Source organism: Cyprinodon tularosa, unplaced genomic scaffold (assembly GCF_016077235.1).
Source record: "Cyprinodon tularosa strain WSP-4 unplaced genomic scaffold, ASM1607723v1 ctg71, whole genome shotgun sequence".
NCBI classification, from domain to species: Eukaryota; Metazoa; Chordata; class Actinopteri; order Cyprinodontiformes; family Cyprinodontidae; genus Cyprinodon; species Cyprinodon tularosa.
Window position 1 is genome coordinate 3026447 of NW_024039463.1, and position 20297 is coordinate 3046743.

At 36.3% G+C, this 20297-nt stretch overlaps 3 protein-coding genes across 4 annotated transcripts; all 3 read left to right on the plus strand.

The window, feature by feature from the left end:
* The first annotated feature begins 2975 nt into the window (after positions 1-2975).
* On the plus strand, positions 2976-13006 carry znf592 (zinc finger protein 592). Its single transcript, XM_038268824.1, has 9 exons — positions 2976-3123; positions 3518-5676; positions 6673-6851; positions 6946-7119; positions 7208-7367; positions 7620-7880; positions 9207-9319; positions 9397-9538; positions 11315-13006. Exons 2-9 carry the CDS (start codon positions 3538-3540, stop codon positions 11786-11788), a joined length of 3642 nt encoding a protein of 1213 aa, XP_038124752.1. The 5' UTR covers positions 2976-3123; positions 3518-3537; the 3' UTR covers positions 11789-13006.
* Positions 13007-14200: 1194 nt separating this feature from the next.
* On the plus strand, positions 14201-15402 carry nmba (neuromedin Ba). Its single transcript, XM_038268828.1, has 3 exons — positions 14201-14572; positions 14666-14840; positions 15326-15402. The coding sequence occupies exons 1-3, from the start codon at positions 14422-14424 to the stop codon at positions 15345-15347; spliced, it is 348 nt and encodes a 115-aa protein (XP_038124756.1). The 5' UTR covers positions 14201-14421; the 3' UTR covers positions 15348-15402.
* Positions 15403-15623: 221 nt separating this feature from the next.
* kti12 (KTI12 chromatin associated homolog) lies at positions 15624-19621 on the plus strand. Of its 2 annotated transcripts, XM_038268826.1 has the most exons (9): positions 15625-15846; positions 16935-16986; positions 17062-17114; positions 17188-17243; positions 17329-17408; positions 17493-17652; positions 17754-17816; positions 18891-18959; positions 19455-19621. In XM_038268826.1, exons 1-9 carry the CDS (start codon positions 15696-15698, stop codon positions 19596-19598), a joined length of 828 nt encoding a protein of 275 aa, XP_038124754.1. In that variant the 5' UTR covers positions 15625-15695; the 3' UTR covers positions 19599-19621. The 2 variants fall into 2 exon arrangements, with proteins under 2 accessions (XP_038124755.1, XP_038124754.1); XM_038268827.1 differs by lacking the exon at positions 17754-17816 and having other exon boundaries at positions 15624-15846.
* Positions 19622-20297: the final 676 nt, after the last annotated feature.

The window sequence follows — 20297 nt, forward strand, 5'->3', positions numbered from 1 at the left end:
TCTGAATGGAGTTTGCATGTGTGGGTTCTCTCCAGGTACTTCGGCTTCCTACCATTGTCCAAAATCATGACTGTTAGGTTAATTGGTTTCTCTAAATTTTCATTAGTTATGAGTGTTGTGTGCATGGTTGTGTGTCTCTGTGTTGCCCTGTGGCATAGATGTCCATAGACACCCACCGCGACCCTGACAAGGACTAAGCAGGAGAGGGATGGATGGGTACAGAAATAAAAAGCAAGAAGGAAAAGACTGCACTGCAAAAAATATAAATCTCAATAAGTTATTTTTTCTTAAAATAAGTGTGTTTTTCCTTGATTTGAGGAGGTAAGTAAGACACTTTGCCAATGGAACAAGACAATTTCCTTTTAAAATAAGAAAAAACTATTTTATCGTCTTATTTCAAGTAAATATTATCTAACTATCTTATTTTAAGAGTGAAAATACTCATTCCATTGGCAAATCATCTTATTTACCTGCTCAAATTAAGGCTAAATATACTTAATTTAAGCCATTTTTTACTTATTTCTGGATTGTTTTTGCAGTGAGGCAATGAGTCGGGCAGTAGCAGTAGCTGCTGTCTGCTGAAAAATATTGCACTATTGCACTTAGTATTAAACATGAGGATATACTGATTAGGTGTTGTTGTAAAACTCCAACACAAAGAAATGAAATTTATGAGGTGGGGGGAAAGTGCTAGCTTAGGGAAAAAAAACTGTATAGTGTGGCATTCATCTGTATTTTGCCCTTTGCACTTTTACCTTTATAATAGTCACCTAATTAGTATAGATTATTAATGCATTTTTCTTTATAAAATAAGGTCTTTGTCCAGCATGAAGCATAGTGGTAGCAGTATCTAGCTGTATGTAAAACCCTGAGCATCTTCTTTTTAAGATAGCTAAACAACAATGAGTGTCTTTACAATAGTCAGAGGCTTTTAATGATCTGCTGTAAGATAGATCCCTGCTAGAGATCCTTCCTGTCTACAGCAATAATCATTTATTGAAAATAAAAATGCAATAGTTAGTCAAAATGTTTTATTGGAATCATTAAAATATTTTCATTACATTTTTTTTATTTTTATTAAATGATTGACCCATATCTCTTTGGTAGAAAAGACCTATATGTAAATCTAATCCATGCACCTCAAAAGAATTGCAGCAATTACTAAAAAAAAGTGATCCATTAAATCAGGAGATTTGATAGAAATCCACACCACTCTTTTCAGATATTCTGAAAATGAATAAATAAAAAGTGTAATATTCCTTCCACTTCACAGTTAAGTGCTACTGTTTGTTAGCCAATCATATAAAATCCCATTCAAATATATTTTACATGTGATGATAAAATGTGAAAAGGCATAAGGGGAATAATTTTTTTTCTCTTGTTTTTCAAGGCTTGTCGCTGTTTCTTCTGTGCTTTGATTATAACATTACTATGCCTCATAAAAGTCTTTTGTTAGCAGAATGCACCTATTGCACAGGTCATTACCCTCAATGTGGAAGCAGTCTTTGTGGGAGAACATATTAAAGGATTGTTCATGCTTAAAAACTGGCACTTAGCGTTGTCTGATTAGTATTTAGCGTCTCTGAATTGCTGAAATTTGGATTACATGAGATTAATGACCTGATAGCAGTTTCAGCAAAAGAAACATTAAACTCAGGTTCAGCAACTCCAGATACTTTTTAAGTTATTCTTCTGATGTCATGTACAAACTTTTAAACTTTAAATGCAAAGTTAATTTATGACAACTGCTGTGCATGTGTTAAGAGGAAAAATGACAAAATTGGGATAATTATTAACTTATGTGTTTAAAATCCTGTATACCTAATATACAACTAATGGCTGTGTTAACTTAGCATGACCACTATAGCTTTAATGCAGTTATTCAGAAAAGTTTGTCTGTTTCCATTGAACTGGAAGTGTTGTGGTGTGACTAGCGGGAAAGACACCTTGATCATTATTCCCTCAGCAATGTCTGGCAGGTTATGTCTCACTACTCGATTTTGATCGAAACGCAATAGTTTCTCCATCCATTGTTGAACTTAAGAATAAAAAATGGTATTAGCATATATAAAGGCATCTAGGATTATCTTCTTGGATGATTGCATTAACAATGCAATCAGATATGTTGGAACCATATCTGGTTCCAACATCCATCTCCAAAATGAGTTTTCCTGAGGCTGTCAAAACCTAGAAGGATTACTTAGTGGTAATTTCCATTTGGGATTTGTCTGAAACACCTCTGAGAATCAAGGGAACACTTTTTTTCTAAAACCTACACCATCTAAGGTGACAGCACTAAATTAGTAAAATTTGGTGACTCCAAACCAAGCTAAAATGTCTGATTTTCTCAATGATCTTCTAAGGCTGAGTCCAAACAAGCTGCTTAGGGCCATTCGAACCTGCGACCTTGTTTTATTAATGATAAATATCTCTGGATCTCTATATCTCTTATTACTAAAAACTCCTTCTTGACTTTTAAATATTGATGTCCTATTTAAATGTACTCAGGGGTAAAAATTATTAGATGATTAATAAATCACCAATAAACATTTTATATCTCAATTCACCACAGCCTGTGGGGATTTTAAAATACATATTTTTAAGCATTTAAGTGTATTAAATTAAATTTTAAATATAATATATATAACGAGATAAATCGCATACTTAATGAGTAAAATTTATTTTTAGGTTGATTATGTTCGATTTTAAATCTTGACTAACAACTTTGTCTTTGAGCTTTTTGTTTCTCTGGTAGCTTAAGAACTTATTAACTCAGAGGACCATAGTTTCATATGCTCACTCTTGCTTACCTAATTCTGTGTATTTGTAAAATTAATAATCTGTTTTAGCATTTTGTGGGAAGGTAGAAAGTAACTGTTTTCTAAGCCATCCCTTCTCATTTAAAAAAAATAATTTCCTAATGCAGTCAGTTCCCTGTTTGGCCTGTAAGACATCCAAGAGGGCTCGAAATACCCTCAACGGAAAAGTGAAAACCAACCAAGTTGACGTTAGCTCCGGCTAGCTTAGCTTAGCTATGATATCATAAAGCAGTAGGAACTTTATGCCCCTATTAAAATAGCTAAATAGTACTTTTCGCAGTCTTTGGGCGAACCCAGTTAAATGGTAAGAGGGATTTTCATATACAAGTCAAACATGTAGTGCTTAGCGTTATTGTTTTCGCATTAGCGTGTTGTTGCTTGTCAGCTAGCTTAGCTCCGAACCGTTTTAGCCAGATGCTATTAGCCAACTCACCTCCACCAGTTTATACTTTTACGTCCAATAAGTGATTTTTGCTTATGTTTTTTTTAAGCATGTCTGTTTTTCGTACGTTCTGTTTCATATAAAGCGAAATAATCGGGTTGGCTTTGTAGCTGATGCTATCATTAGCAGTAAATATGTTTTGTTTTTACGGGAAAAGTAGGTTTATAGTTTCGAAGTGTAATATGTTGAAACGAATGTGAAGGTGGAATGGTTCTTGTTTTGTGTTGTGATGTCTGTGTTGGATGTCTTTTTCCAGGTTTATGAGAATGCACAGACATGGGTGACATGAAGACCCCAGATTTTGATGATCTTCTGGCAGCTTTTGATATCCCAGATGCCCCCGGACTGGATTCTAAGGAACCCATCCAGGGAAGCCAAGAGGAGATAGATAGTCAGCTAAAAAACTCAGTAATGTGTCTGGATGAGGGCTTACTCAGTAACTCTGCTGTCACTGGAGCAGATATTCCTCTAGTTAGTGTTATTGTGAAAAACACAAGTCGCCAAGAGTCATTGGAAGATCTCAGCGATCAGCTTCATTTAGCACCAGCATTGCAGAATGGATTCAAGGGAGAAGAGGCCTGTGTTAAGCCTGTGGAGCCCACTAGCCCAGATCTTTCCTGTTCATTTAAGGCTGGTTTGAATGGAGAGGACCCAAGAGAGCTTTGTGGAGAAACCCTACTTCATCAGAAACCTGAAGAAGCACCAGTATTATCTCCATCACTTTCCCATTTTAGTTCCGTCTCCACTCCAGAGAAAGACAAGGTGTGTAGCAAAGACAAAAAGGTTTCAAAAGCAGATAGGTTCTGTTTTCCCGAAGCTCGGGTTTTGCTTGAACCTTTGGTTCCAGGCAGAGAACAAAAATCAAATCTTTGCTTGTTTGATGCATCTCCCAGGAACACTCAAGAATCCACAACAGAAAACAGAAGAAGTAATAATCTCTCTGATATCCGTGTCAGCAGTCAAACACCAATTCCCTCCGTAAGCAGTGACAAGAGCTTCATACAGACAGGATGCAAATCTGAAAACACAGCCAGTGTCGCTGCCTCTAATTCTTCTGAGAAGTCTGAAGTTCCCTTCTCTAATGAGGCTCCAGTTGATCCAAATGCTAAAAAGGAACCCGAAGGGGAAAATAATCCTAAAGAATCACCAGCATTTCACAGTGATTGTGTCAAAGATAGAAACATGGCACCTATATCCCCAAGAAGCCCTAGAAGTCCAACTGAAACAGTAAAACGGTTAATGAAACCCTCTGATAGCCCTGTAAGCATCTGTAGTGACAGCAGCGGTAAAACATCCCCTGCGGTGGCGCCTGTGTCGTCCCCAGCAATACCCAGAGTCAGGATCAAGACGATTAAAACCACTACTGGTCAGATCAAACGCACGGTCACCAGCGTGCTGTCCGACTCGGAAACCGACGACATTCATTCTGCTTATGAATCCTCCCCGTCGCAGAGCATGATCAGCGAAGAGTCATACTCTGTGTCCCCTCGTCAGTCTCAAGCTGTCGATTGTAGTCCTGGGACTAACCCATCATGCACATCTTCACCGAAAACACTCAGAGGGCCTGAGGAAAATCCAAGACGCTTTAGGAAGGAGTCCCAAGGCGGTGGTCGTGCCGTTAAGCGGTCTGCTGGCCACAAAGCACAGAAAGTAAAAAGGGCGTCATATGCAACAGGTCATACATCCAATACAAGCTTCCTTCCTAAAGCGATGCACCTAGCTAGTCTGAACCTGGTCCCTCATAGCGTGGCTGCCTCGGTAGCTGCCCGGCCCTCATCCCATCAGCAGAATCCACACATCCTTTCCTCTGCAGTGTGCAGCTCCGTCCCTCTGGTTCATCAGGTGAAAGCGGCCAACCCGTTGCCCCGTTCGTCTGTTCCGAACACAGCAGCAGGAACTCTAAACAGGCTTTTAACCAGTGCCAACCCAGTGCCTGTATACGTGCCTAACCTGAACCCCCCAGCAGAGTGCAGCATCAACCTTCCACCTCATGGATATTGCTGCCTGGAGTGTGGGGACTCTTTCGCTGTCGAGAAGAGTCTGGCGTTTCATTACAACAGGAGAAGTGTTCAGATCGAAGTAGGGTGCACACACTGCGCAAAGAGCCTGGTGTTCTTTAACAGGTGTGCGCTGTTGGCACATGCAAGGGAGCACAAAAACAGCGGCAGCGTGATGCAGTGTACACAGCTCCATCTGAAGCCCATATCAGAGGAGCAGATGTTTGTACCTCTGAGCCAAGAGCAAGGCCCAAACACCTCTCAGTCACTCCCCCCAATAAACGAACCCGTCATGCCCTTACATCCAGATAATGTCATTCCACACAGACTCCGTTGTCTGGAGTGCAACAAGCAGGTGGCTGACTATAAGGAACTGGCAGGTCATTACCAGAAGATATCAGAAGATGTGGAAGGGCTGGTGAGTAAATGGGCTGTAAAAAGATCACAGTGCATAATGTCTGTTTATGTAAGTAAGAATCTAATAAAGATATATTTATTCCACAGTTTGGAAATTAAGGTAAATTAAAACTGATCAAGTTTGAAAGGCAGAGCAAGACTTTTAACTTAGGAAGTAGATGTTAGTTCAAAGCAAAAACTAAAGCTCTTATATGAAGTGGTTTAAAAAAACAAAACAAAAAAACAACTCAAACATGATGCAAGCGCTTTTATTTAAGACAGAAAAACAAACTGTAGTTAGCATCTGAACTGGAAATTGTTCTTTTTCTTGCTAATAGTAGTTTTAAATCTAGCTCACCTCAATAAGACCTATAGTAACCCCTTTGTTTCCACTTGACAGTCTGCAGTTTTCAAGAGCCAGAACATTTAATTTATCTAGATGTGTGGAAAAGCATAATAGCCCTCTTTTAGCCAGCTTCCTTGCAGTGCTCAGCTGCAGCTGGGCCAGGATCGTTCGTCTGCACAGCGCAGAACTCTGATCCGTCTTCTCTAACATGTCTTATAGAGAAACAACTGGATGGATGGTATAATGAAAAGGTTTTGTAGATTTGAAAGTTCCTCTTTATAAAAATGTTGGTAGACTTTATTTTCACCACAAAAATGATCTAAATGAGTAATTATTTCAGGTATTTAACCTTAATTTGAGTAGTTAAATAAGATGATCTGCCAATGGAATTAGTATTTTATCATTAAAATAAGATCACTAGATATTATGCACTTTAAATGAGAGACTGTAGTTGTTTTTTCTCATTTTAAATGAAAAATTTCTTATTCCATTGACAGTGTCTCCCTTATCTGTTCAATTAAAGAAAAAAAATGCACTTATTTTAAGAAAAATTGACTTGATTAGATTTATATTTTTTGCAGTGTATATTGAATTATTTTTTTGAGTGTCATTTCTCTTGTCTCACACAAGGTAATATACCCAACCTCCTTTCCTTGTTTTTCATCGTCACAGATTTGTAAGGTATGCTCAATGTTGCTACCCAACAAGTGTAGCTTCAGAGCTCACCAGCGCCTCCACGCCCACAAATCGCCCTACTGCTGTCCTGAGTGCGGTGCCCTGAGTCGTTCTGCTGACATACAGAAGCACGTCAAGGAAAACTGTCTGCATTATGCTCGCAAAGCTTGGTACAAGTACGTAGAATAAAAAAAATAATAATTAAGGTCTAAATTGCTTTTAAAATATACAGTAAGGTGTTATAATGGTTGTTCTTATGTTTTCCTCCAGATGTCTTCACTGTGATGTGGTTTTCAGAACCCTTCAAGGACAGAAGTCTCACATCGAAGAGAAACACTTAGAAGTCTTTTACAAATGTTCTGTCTGTCCTGTCGCCTTTAAGACTTCTGACGGCTGTGAAGCACACTTGAAAAATAAACATAGATCTAGTAAACAAACACCTCAGTAAGTAAACAAGAAACGACCTGACAGCTAAAAGTTCTACGTCTCATTTAAAGGTTGTTATTACCCTTTTTTTTTTTTCTATTTGCAGGTTGGTTTTTAAGTGTTCCTGTAAGGCACTTTTCAAGAAAAAACACCTTTTTTTCCAACATTTTCATGAAAATGCCAACAAGCGAGTCACGTGTGTGTTTAAGTGTCCAGAATGCAACTCGGTCTTTCCACAAAAGCGACTTTTAATGCAACACTTTAAGGTTGGTTCCAGATAAATTCCCTATTGTTTTTTAAGGTTGCAAGCATTTTCCTTCATGTTTATATTTTAAAAGCAATACACTTTTTTGAATAGTGTAAATTGTATGAATGAGAGAAAAAATAAGTTTTCAGTAGGAGCTGCTCCTTCTTGTTACCAGATCTATTGTACCTTTTAATACATCATAATGTATAAGATGTTGCCTTTACCATTTTTTAAGTCCCCTCCTCTGTCCCTTATCTTTGTCATTGTGCAGGGTGTTCATATTGGAAACCTGACAGCAGAGATGGAAAAGGACACTAAAGAAATAGAGGGGACTGATGGCTGCCCAGGGTCTCATCCTGTCCAGCAGGAGAAGAGTCACGTTCCCCGTAAACTCATCGATAGCCCAAGAAAAAAGTCAGAGCAGGACGCCAAATCTGCCGTTAAGCCTCGAGGATGGACCTGCGGCGAGTGTCTGCAGTGGTTTGCTGAGCGAGAGGCCTACGTCTCTCACATGAAAAACAGCCATGGAAAAGTAGGTGTTCCTGAATCCCACATTTTCTCACTGAATCCCAATCACTTTTAGACAAATATAATTACTTATGCTAAATAAATGGATAGATATATAAATAGATATACTTTATACCAAGGAGAAATTGCAGTGTAGCATCAGCTTTACACATAGGGACAGTTACAACACAATGAGGTAAAAAAGTACAATAAAATCTAGACATATTTACAATATAAAGGCAATATAAAAATGTAAAAACAGTATTGTTTGAAGTACAAGTAAAATAAAATAAGTATAAGGCGCACTGAACAGTCCGACTGACTTTATTTGATTTAATAATTGAATCTATTTCAGATATTATTACCATTAGCAATGATTGGAGAGCAGTTTTGAGAATAACTTGAATGGTGGCTTTTGCTAATTGCAAAGTAGTTTCCTAGCTGTTAGCGGTGCTAGCTAGTTAATGTATTATCAGTGATTGTATATAGATGCTTTACTGTAGGATCTCTGATGTTTTGTGGTTTTATTTAACCACAGAATTTGACAGATAACAGGCTGTGTAACAAGCCATCATTAGCTGGTTAATACAACCATTGCTCTTATTTTGCTAAATGTATTTGTTAATCAGAGTAGCTCTTAAAAGGTTTAAGTGTGGTTTTTACACTGTGGCTCTGCTTAATCTTTTTTTTTTTCCTAGACTTCTTGTTTCTTTATATGAAAGTAAAGTTTAGTAGCCTTCTTAAAGCCATCCATCTGGCAGTCCATAGTAAAATGCTACTGTGTTAACTATAAAGCAGCAAAAAAAGCTCTATTTCCAACACTTCGACAGGCATCTCACTAGAGACGTTAACACAGAACAGAATAAAATATATGCCATCATTTAATAATACTGCGTGAAAAAGGCTGGTTAATAAATTAGTATCAGTAAATATTATTGAAATACCTGATCGATCTCAATAATAAATACAAAACATGAAATTTTCCGTATTTCTGTTGAACTACTGAAGGACATACGAATAGGATTCAGTCTTTTTAAAAAGACTGGTAGTAGATCTGAGCCACTTTTAAAAGTTAAAGGTTATAATTTAATAAGGTTAAGATTACTTTTTAAATGTTTGACTTTTATCCTCGATCCTAATTACAAATGGGTAAAAAAAACACTAATCAAAGTCATCATATCGTGAAACCTTTTTCCTCCATATCCCACAGTCCTACATGTGCAATAAGGTTAACTTTTCTTGCCTTAAAGCTGTTATGTAAACCTTTTTCTAATACATTGATGCAGGATTGCAGGCTCGCCTCATTAGAACTATGTTTGATTTTTTTTTTTTTTTTTTTTTTTTACTTCAGTCAGTGAGGAAATATCCATGTCGCCACTGTGAGCAATCGTTCAACTCTGCCACCAGTCTGAGGAGACACATTCGCAGCGAACATGACGGCAAAAGAAGAATCTATTCCTGTTGGTAAGTTAGACACTCTTCTCTCTGATTAATTCCGTTTTACAGAAAGTAATTACAACACTACCATCCCTATTGTTTAGGTACTGCACAGAGCCGAAGACGACTTTCACAACAAGCGTGATGTTGAAGAACCACATAAGTCTCATGCATGGTATTAAAAACCCAGATCTGAGCCAGATGCCGAAATCGTCCATCACAGAACCTAAAAACCCTTCAGGAAAGGTGGGTTTAGTGCAGCTTTGGCTTTATTTTCTGCTCGCAGACAAATGTTTGAAAATGTAAAGAAACGGTAGTCTTGAAATCAAGATTTGATTTATTAAATTAGTCATTATGGCCTGATTGGAAAAAGGGATTGGCTCACGTAACCAATAAGTTGTTGTATCAAAAGCTGTCAGTAAGCGTTTTCTGTAACTGGAGGTTCTGCTTTGCAGAATAAAGTCACAAGGAGAATAGTCATAAAATTGCGAGAATAAAGTTGTATCATTATGAGAATAAAGTCGTAAAATTACGAGAATAAAGTCGTAAAATTACGAGAATAAAGTCGTATCACTACGACAATACAGTAAAAATATTATGAAAATAAAGTCACCATGAGAATAGCAATAAAATTAAGGAAATAAAGTCATAATATTAAGAGAATGAAGTCCAAAAATTACTAGAATAAAGTTGTAAACTCTTACAAGAAGCACTGTCTTTCCTAAAATGAGGAATGTCGAGCATCATATGAAGTTATACTTTGGCTCTGGTTTGACAAATAAGGAAATCTTTTAGCACACCAGCATCAAATTGGGCAGTAGGTCAAAGTGGACTCAAAGGTTTCTTTCTAAAACCGGCTGTGTTATGATGACTTCATTCTCATAATACTACGACTTTATTCTCGTAATGTTATGACTATATTCTCGTAACATTACAACTTTATTCTCGTAATGTTACGACTTTATTCTCGTAACATTACAACTTTATTCTCGTAACATTACAACTTTATTCTCGTAATGTTACAACTTTATTCTCGTAACATTACAACTTTATTCTCGTAACATTACAACTTTATTCTCGTAATTTTATGACTATACTCTTGTAATATTACGACTTCATTCTCAAAATACAAAAAATAAAAAAATCTCTAGCCTTGCCCTAATACTCCGTGGTAATCAAATTTTTGGGGGGAAGTGAGAGGCGGGGCATTTCGTCTCTCTTATGGCAAAAGGCAAAGGCAAATTTATTTGTATAGCACAGTTTAGTACAAAGACAATGCAAAGTGCTTTACATGATTAAAATATAGAAAAATAAAACAGAATCAAAGCAAGTAAGGAAAAAAAGCCCACAAAAAAAAGAGGAGTCATCATCTTGTCAGTCTCCCATGGGTACTTGTGCCCGGTGGTTTTCTTGTTGATTCATAAATGTTTAACGCACCTGAGGCAAGTGAGGGCTCCAGTGCTTTCAGTTCGTCCTGAATTAATTGTTGGCTCAGTCTTGGAGGACTTCAACCACTGGTCTTTGATTTCTTTATTTCTGCGTTGTGATTGTGTCTCACTGAGGTCCAGAATTTATACTTTTAGATGTGGTTAAAAACAGTTGGTTCATGATTTAACAAGATCCATTTTAGTTAGGATTGCTTGTAGAGTTGGGTGATAAATCAATTTTATTGAATCAATCATATTTGAAAGCAAAAAGTTGCTGCTAAGCTGCTGCTCAAAAAAAAATAATTCAGTTGGAAAGCCATTATAAACGAAAATTCTTTTTCTTTACATTGTATATAAAACGACAATAAAATGTGTCTACCTCGTTTTTAAGCCATATAACTCAGTTAAATGCTTTTAAATATATACGTTTATCTAAAAATGAAGCAAAACCAAATAAATGATGGAATTGCAAACACTAACATTTACTGAATTTGGTTTGTGTAAAAAAGAAGAAAAGCGTTTGTTGGTCGGTATTCTAATGGAACATGTAGTGATCACTGCTTTAAAGGTTTGTTTCTGTGATTTTTTTTTTCAGGGGATAATATCAGCTGTGAGGAGCCTGCAGGCTGACAGCCAGGGTCGCAGTGATCTCGCTGCTCCGTCCGCTAAACGTCTTAAAATGCAGCACCGCTGCTCAAAGTGCGGCTTCGTCACACAGGACAGTACAGAGTTCCAGCAGCATATACCTCAGCATAAAACGGATGAAAACACTCCTCAGTGCCTTCACTGCGGCCTGTGTTTCACATCCATGTTTTCTCTTAATAGACATCTATTTATTGTGCACAAAGTCAAAGATCCCAAGATAAATGAAGAAGAGGAGGAGGAGAGAAATGACGGAGAAACGGATGAGGACGGTCGATCAGATAGATCAGCAGCAGCTGATCAGGTAAATGACTTGAAATCACTGCAGGATGAAGAATCAGAAAATTCAAAGCACGTCAAGACTACAAACAGTCATTTAAAATCAAACACTCGCTCCCAGACAGAAGCAGCTTCTCTCCATCAGTGAGGATTACATATGCTCCAGAAAAAGCTGCTTTTTTGTCACGTCTTTTTTTTTTTTTTTTTTTTTTTAATGGAGTCGAACCAAATTTGTGCTCCAGCGTCAGCTTGACGCACGACCTGCGCCCTGTAACTCCCTTAAAGCTCGACGGGCACCTTTCCTGACAAATATCTCTACGCCGTAGCAACACGTATTAACAACTGCTTTTGGTCCAGGTGGCGTGTGTTTACATGGATCATTGCTTTGCTCACAAGTAACCCTAATGTGGATCAACAGCATAAAATGTAACAGGCTGTAACTGAGTCAGTTTGCTTACCAGTTTGGCTTTGTTTATTTTAAGCTCCTAACTGCTCCACCAGTCTGTGCTAGTATTCATTTCAATAGTTTTGCACATTTTCTTCTAATATCTTTTCAGGTTTGAGTTTCATTTCTTTTCTTTAGAGGGACTTTGTTTATATTGCTTTCCATACCCTTATTTTGTGCGTTTTTATAATAGAATGCCTTCCTAGTTTGTCCACTTAATTTCTTGTCCATTGAAAGATTAAAAAGTGCTCCACCCTTCTACACATCGATCTGATGCTGAGGTATTAATTTGGCTCACAGGAATTAGATTATATTAATGCATGCGGTATAAACATTTGGGGCCTTTTTTATGTTATTTTAAAAAATGCAGTATATTTAAGAAAATGTTTTTTTTTTTTTTATATGAAGGACAGTATTGTCATTTTTCACTCAAGCAAATTTACTTTGCATGTTAGTAACATGTTAATCTTTCACATTCATCTACCCTCATCTTTATTTCCTTTTAAAGTTTTTTAAAAGCTGATCTGAACAGGCTCCTCAGGAATATAGTTTGGGTATAAGTCAAGTGATGATGGTTTATATGAAGCTCTGAGTTTTCACCAACAGTTGTCTAGTTATGAGCTTAAGTTTTAAAAGCCACAAGAAGGTTAGATTTTTGTATTCTAACATTTTTTTTTACAAGACTTTATAGTTTAATAGTACTTTTATTGCTGCAATCACATATTTTTGATAAAGAAGAATAATTCTTTAAGACCATAAACAGGTGTACATTAAAGCTTATTAAAGTAAACTTGATTAATTACAGCATTTTCAAGCAGCTAGAAATCAGAATGGATAATTCTACATAATGCAGTTCTAACTTATCAGCATTTCAAATATGAAAAAAAAAAAAATCACCCTTTTCCACTTTGATTCATTAAATGCATCAAATAATACCTCACTATTTAGCTCCAGAAAATATATCAACCAATTGTATGCATTTTGATGCACTTTTTTAGGTCACGTAATTGTTATCTAATGGTTAAGGACACATGCATTCCTCATCTACCTTTGTGTAAATAAGGATTATCTTGTGATTCATTTAATTTTTGATCCAAGCTACTCACTTAATGGAGTATTTGTTTCTCTTTCATTTTCTGTTATTGTTCCAAAAAAGAAAAAAAAAAATCTAAATTGTGAGGATCAGTATTGACCTGATCGATGCATCATATTCATCATGTTGAAATATGTGGTTTTTCATCCCAGATTGTGTTTTTTTTTTAAGTGGGGGTGGTATTTTGTGTGTGTAAGGGTTGGACATGGAGGCATTACAGTTTTGCTGCGGAAGTATTGAAAATACCTCAAAATCACCAGAAGTGTAATTTTTCCAGCAAACAAATGTGATTGTTGTTTGGAATCAGGGTACTTGATTTATGTGGTTTTGGATAATCCCGAAAAGATGTTAGAGCGAACTTCGGCGGCGCATCTAGGATACTGTTTTATAAATCCCAACCTGGGGACACGATGGGATGCAGAATCATTTCAGGGGATAAAGAACTCATGGATCAGCGGTTATGAAGGATGTTTATCTGCAGGTTTTGATTTGTACGGCAGTACTTCTTGTTTTTGTGTCGTCCCCGTGACGGTTCCTACCTCTACAGGAAATGGCAATGATTGTTAAATGTCCACAGGCTTTGAGAGGTTGAAGTTAAATCTCAGTGCAATGTTAGCAGTTATTTTATAAAACTTGCATTCTCCCATGTTTTTAAATGTTATTAATTATTCTGGGAATATTTAGGTTTAATGGTCATATTGACTTAATAAACGAGTGAATTTTTTTCTATTAAAGTGCTCAGAATCTCACTGCAGCAGGTTACCTGTTCACAACTTACCTTTTTATAACATTCTGTAAAACACATTTGTATTTTTGATACAGCCTACAAAAAGGAATTTTAAAAAGTGTATATAATGAAACCTGGAATCCACAGCATCCTTTAAGCCATTACATCTGTTCAGCATGCAGTGGCCTGCGTCCCTCACTGTTACGTTTACAGGAATTACAAATAAACAGGTGCATTTAATGAAACACCTGGTCGCCTCTGTGTTTTTGTTACCTTACATTTCTCTACTGGGGTGATGCTGGTATTTAAAAATGACAGCTAATGTTTTTCCAGTGATGTCACAACTCGCTCAAGTCACCTAAATGAGGACTATGCAACCAATAAGCAACAACCACCAGAAGATGACCTAATGCTATTAGAGAACTAAGCCCAGCCCATCCATGTATAAAACACTGCTCTCATATTGGAAGAACTGCAAAGATTTTAAATAAGCTGGAAAATAAAGAGAGAAGCAGTATGAAAAAGATCTGCAGAGGAGGATTTGTGTCTTCTCTCATCCTAATCTCGTATATCGCTCTGGCAACTTCAGTGATGCTCGATTTAACTGAACTGAAAAATAAAATTTCCAAGCTCAAGGTGAATCCCAGAGGAAATCTTTGGGCAACAGGTAAGAAATATTGAAACTGCTAAATATATATATTTTTTCTTTATCTGTTTTTCTATAAGATGGTTCTGTATATTTTTTATTTTGTGAATTTAGGGCATTTCATGGGAAAGAAGAGTGTGGATAGCTCCTTTCTGGAGACTGTCTTTGAAGACATAAACGCTCCATCTGAAGGCAGAGATGCGAGTCCTGTGGCCGGAGCAGATTTTCAGGCACTGATCACCAAGATGTTGAGAGGCGCACAACCAACAAGAAGACAGACTCTGGACATGTTAGTTTAATCTTATTTTATTTTATTAAGATCATGTACTGAATATCATAGTATTTTGATTAATATTTTCTGGTGTTTTGGAAGATTTTGATGATTATTTTATCTTTTATTTTGTTACTAGTATAATCATGTCACAATTATTTCATTGTTTATTATTATTTATCATCTCTAGTCTTATTTTTTATCATAACTGTTATTTTTATTTGCAAGAGTTCCCTTTTATTATGCCTTAAATTTAAGTTTTTACTGTATCTTTATATATAAAAATGATTGTACTACCACTATAATGATCATATCACTTCATTTTGGTTGTTTTTTTGTATTTGTATAATTGTTTATTAGAGGTAGTAGCAGTATTTTCTTATTTTGAATTTTTTTTTCTTCAAATTGGTATTGATATGTACTTATTACAGTTATTTTATTGGTGTAATTACCGTAAGCGTTTCTTGTATCGTTACATCTCATGTTCTATTTTTTTTATGTAGAGAGAGAGGAGATCCAGCTTGAAGGCCAGCCTCTATCAAGCACCAACGGATTGATCAGATTTATTATTTTTGTCATTAAAAAAAGGCTGTAATATAACCACTATTTATTTTATGTGATATATATTGTGTTCATTTTGTCCAAAAAATAATAAATATCCCTTCCTCATTTATAACATGGATGATTTCTGTCATTTAAATAAAAAGAGCAAATAAATTATATATATGATTGTGTTTTATTTCCATTTTGCGCCTGAATGATGGAACTGGGATTTTCTGTGTTTTGGCGCCCCCTGTCGGTGTGCCTGCCGCTTTTCATTTCCGGGTGAAAGAGCGTGAGCCGCAACGTGCTGGTGTCTGATAAACAGCAGCTATGCCGCTGGTGGTAATGTGCGGATACCCTTGTAGCGGTAAAACAAGAAGAGCAGAAGAACTGAAGGCGCATTTTGAAAAGAGCACAGACCGACAGGTTTACAGTGTTGGAGACGGAGCGCTGGGCCTGGATAGGAACTCTGTTTACGCAGGCAAGTGGCGCTCCCTCCCATTCACTGCTGCTGCTCGCTTTTACTGTACTTTCCGACCTCATTTCTAATCGCCTTAAACGTTATTAACTGTAAGAACTTCATACTTTGGCTCGTTTCCTCTCCTGAGCGATTTTTTTTTATCCAATAACAGGATACTGTGCCATATGTAAACACTTGATCGAGTGTTTTCCTTTTATTTTTTAATCTCCTCCCAGACGGGGAGAAAACTTCCTCCCTTAATCCCATAATTATAAATTAAAGTAATAAAAAAAAGTTTGTTGCATAAACTCAAAGGAATTAATCAGATTTCCTAAATAGGGTGTAGATTTAAGTTTCTAGATTATTTTTGGTCTCATCGGTTCATTTCTACCAATGTGTTTAATACGTTCATTATTAATTCATTAAAATAATGAATGTGTTCAATACACTTATTATTTTATCAGGATTCAGGTTTAAAAAAAAATTTTTTTTATCCTAAATAGCATTTTTTTTTCTTTTTTAAATTAAAAGATGGAAAAGAAGGTCTACCTACTAACTGCACTCATATAAAGAAAATAGGAAAAACCTTCAAGGCACAGCTTACAGTACTTTTAAATATGATGTTTGCATGGTTACTGTGGCTGCTAAAAATTAAAAAACTAAAAGCAGCTGTAGGAGTTAATAAAACGCAAAATTGGCTGGCTTTAGTCACACTTTTTCAGCTCTTTTGGAAATATTTTGTGTTTTTTTTTTCTTCATAGCAAATAAGTTTATCTTTTTTGTTTCTCAATATTTAGGTCGGTTGATTACAGATATCATTTTAATTAACACATTAAATACAAATACACACATTTCATAAAGCAGCATCCTTTAACCCAATTGTATTATTTAACTCTTGGCTGTTTGTTGTTGTTTTTTTTCTTTTTATGTCCAGCAAATAGGTCAAATAATATCTAGGAAAAAGTATTAAACTAATTACTTTTTGCCTTTACCTGAATAGATGGTTGAGTACATTTGGTTATTAATTGTTAAAAAGGGATGTAACTTTATATTAAAGATTTGTAAATTGTTGTAAATGTATATAAGGCAAACTTAATGATCTGTTGCAGATTCCCAAAAGGAGAAAGAGGCCAGAGCATCTCTGAAAGCTGAAGTAGAGAGGTAGGATCACCACCACATCCAGGTTATTACATTTAGACAGAAAATCCCATTTTACCGGCTTTTTTTCTTTTTCAGAAAAGTAAACAAGGACAACATTGTAATCTTGGACTCATTAAATTACATCAAAGGTACCTGCTAACAGCTGCATGTTGATTAGTGGTTTAAACCCTGGGGTAACTTCATTCATTAAATATCACACAGGTTACCGCTATGAGCTGTTCTGCCTGACCAAGCACACCCAGACACCTCACTGCCTGGTAAGTATGAAGGGAAAACAATAATCCAAATCTGTTTGGATTATTCTGACAAATGTTGACTGATCTTTGGTGTGTTTTGATGAAGGTACACTGTTTGACATCGGGGGAGGAAAGCTCGCTGTGGAACAGAAATAGAGAATCTGCAGAGCAATACAGCCAGGACATGTGGGTTAGATTGTTTTAGCTTGATTTAAACCCTTTTGATGGTAAATCTGTTCAATTAAAGTTACATTTCCTTTTGTTTTAAAGATTTGACGCATTAGTTAAAAGGTTTGAAGCACCAGACTCCAGGAACAGATGGGACAGCCCTCTTTTCACAGTCCTCAAAGATGACGTACTACCTCTAGACGCCATTTCTGATGCACTTTTTAAAAGGAAAGCCCCCCCACCAAACCAGTCTACCCAAAGTGTAAGGAGATTTCCAAAAGCCGTGTTCTGTGCAATAATTAGTTTACTGTTAAACGATTGTCTAAAAGTAACAATGCACGTTTCCTTTCCTTTTCACCACAGCAACCCCTCTCCTCAACAAACTTCCTGTACGAATTGGACAAAACCACTCAGGATATCTTAATGGTGAGCCCTCCTGTAGGGTTTGATTTCTTTTTCAGTCTGATATTTTCTTGCACTCACTTCCTCTGTGATTGTTAATGGAAAATATGACAGCTGTCCATTTGTTGTTTTTGTTCCCAGAGAGGTAAGACAAGGTTTCCTCCATTAGTTTGTTTCTTGCTGCTTTGTTAAAGTCTCTACTGCTATTGACACACTGGTTAGAGAACATGGGTGATTCTAAAGATAAATCATTAAAGACCAGCAACATGTGCACCTCAAAACCCATGAAAGACTTCACAGAAGCTTGTGTCAGTAAACAAAACGGGCTAAATTAGGGTATGATAGGCGGTGGAATAAGACTAGAGTAAATATTTTGGGCCGTTAATTAAAGTGAGGACTGATCAGCCATGGGAATGAAAATGACCATAATTTAGCCCTGAAATATGAAAAGGTTCTTTTTAAAATAAATTACCTCAGTATTTATAACTTTCTCCCCTAAAAAGACGTTACGCATCTAAACAAAAAAAAGCGTTTTTCCCGTCTCCCATGGCTGTGCACATCACTGGCGTCATTTGAACTTGTCGTCTGTGGGGGCGGACTTACTGGAAACACTCTATGGAAATTGTGCTCCGCCCCTTTAATGCAGCTTTTTAAAACCCTGATGTCCAGCTTGTCTGTACTTGATTATTTGCCGTGAAGAATAGAGAAGGCTAATCCAGTTTACATTAACCTTAAGAGTAAAATGTATCAGTTTTTAAAGTGGGTTCCTACAATAAAAAAAAATTAAAAAAAATGTGAGATTGCATAATGTGATTCAGAAGCAGAAATAAGTAGAGTACTGAACATTCGCTTGGTTTTCGGAGAGTATTTTGTAGATATTAGGCACTAAACCAAATTAATGGACACAATTATCTGTCATTTTTTTTCTCTAATTGGTGTTGCATAATAAAGAAAACATATTTTGTGTTATTTGCTAAATGCAATTAGAAATTGTTTTTGCAGATGCTCCTTTTGTATTAAGCTTCTCCCCATTATTTATATTATATAGGTATTATTTATTTATTTATTTTTTAAATAAAAGACTTTTCAATCTTTCAGGCTATTTTTAACGCCCAGAAGACAAGCGTTCCTGGGGACCTCATTCCAGTTCCAGGAGCTACAGAAAAGATATCCTTTACTTTGCAAATTAAGGATGATATATTAACTACGGTATGTTGTCTTTATGACGTTTGCAGTTCAAGGTAAGCTTAATCACACATTTATGGCTGCTGGATTCAGTTCTCATCTGATGTAGGAAGTCTTTATTTGCCTGCAGATGGGAGGTAAAGGTCTCGTCATCAAAGACCTACATAAACACTCCTGAACGGAAGGCAGAGCAGCCAGGCAAAGCTAAAGGTCTCCTCTGTAATAAAATGCTGAGAGATGCACCTAGTAGAAAGCAACCAAACCTCCCGGTGGCCTCACTGCCTCACTCATTTCCCAGAAGCAAGCGCTTTGATTAACTTTTCTCCTTTGAACATGTTCATCCAATCAGGAGCTGATCTGAAAGCTCTGTGTTGGTCTGTCTTCGGTGACAGGCGCATGATTTAAGTTCCTCATGTGGGTAACATTTCGCAGCATGTGACTAGCTCTCTAAATAACTTCCTTAACTTGAAATAAAACGTGGCACTGACCAGGAGCGTCAACATGGCAGAGCTGAGAAAACTACGACGCCAGTTCATCAGTTACAGCAAGATGCACCCGACGGAGAACACGTCACAGATTGCCAACATGTTTGTTCAGTATTTAAATAAGGGTCTTCATTAAATTAAATAAAAAAGCTGAGTGGGTTTTTGTTTGTTCCCTGACAAATACAGATATTTAGGTGAGTTTTTGTGTCACTTTCCTTTTTTTTTTTATTTACAACGAGATACAAATGATCTTGATTACTTCAGTTTATGTACTAAATTTAGCTACACGGCCTAATTGTCCGCTATCATTCGGATGATGGCATTAAAAGCTAAATTAAACACAAAACACATCATTAAATAATCATAAAAACATGTGAGACAAAGTAGGACATGTTGGAGGCGGAGATGCACAACAAACACTTTAAAGTATATTTATTCACTTTTCTAGATCTACTTATTCCTGTTTGGGATGAATAAGGTTGTTCACCTATTTATGTTCACTAGAAGATTTTTTTTAATTATTATAACACTTTGAGGTGTTTTTTTTTCAATCTGAGTTTTATTTTTAAATACATTTATCCAGATTAGTTTAAACTACATACCTTTGGTCAATTTACCATTGGAAGTACTTTGTTTTTTAATTTGAAAATATGGATTTTAAACTAAATGGATCAATAGGAGATGCTTCTGCATAGTGTGTGCATTATACATTATTTGGATTCCTGTGTTGAAATCCCTTTAACATCTTTTTAGTTTTCATATTAATCCATGGGATAAGAAAATGCTTCTTATTCACATGTCAAATATGATTATAGATTATATTGAAGTTCTTTTA

What these genes read in the sequence shown, in the direction of transcription:
- znf592 (XM_038268824.1), top strand. Translation starts at nt 3,538, where the DNA reads ATGGGTGACATGAAGACCCCAGATTTTGATGATCTTCTGGCAGCTTTT. An exon ending in TTTTAATGCAACACTTTAAG is followed by an intron (nt 7,368 to 7,619) that starts GTTGGTTCCAGA and finishes GTCATTGTGCAG; the next exon opens with GGTGTTCATATTGGAAACCT. An exon ending in AGAAGAATCTATTCCTGTTG is followed by an intron (nt 9,320 to 9,396) that starts GTAAGTTAGACA and finishes CCTATTGTTTAG; the next exon opens with GTACTGCACAGAGCCGAAGA.
- nmba (XM_038268828.1), top strand. Translation starts at nt 14,422, where the DNA reads ATGAAAAAGATCTGCAGAGGAGGATTTGTGTCTTCTCTCATCCTAATC. An exon ending in AGGAAATCTTTGGGCAACAG is followed by an intron (nt 14,573 to 14,665) that starts GTAAGAAATATT and finishes TTGTGAATTTAG; the next exon opens with GGCATTTCATGGGAAAGAAG. An exon ending in AGAAGACAGACTCTGGACAT is followed by an intron (nt 14,841 to 15,325) that starts GTTAGTTTAATC and finishes TTTTTTATGTAG; the next exon opens with AGAGAGAGGAGATCCAGCTT.
- kti12 (XM_038268826.1), top strand. Translation starts at nt 15,696, where the DNA reads ATGCCGCTGGTGGTAATGTGCGGATACCCTTGTAGCGGTAAAACAAGA. An exon ending in CTGAAAGCTGAAGTAGAGAG is followed by an intron (nt 16,987 to 17,061) that starts GTAGGATCACCA and finishes TTTCTTTTTCAG; the next exon opens with AAAAGTAAACAAGGACAACA. An exon ending in CCACTCAGGATATCTTAATG is followed by an intron (nt 17,817 to 18,890) that starts GTGAGCCCTCCT and finishes TCAATCTTTCAG; the next exon opens with GCTATTTTTAACGCCCAGAA.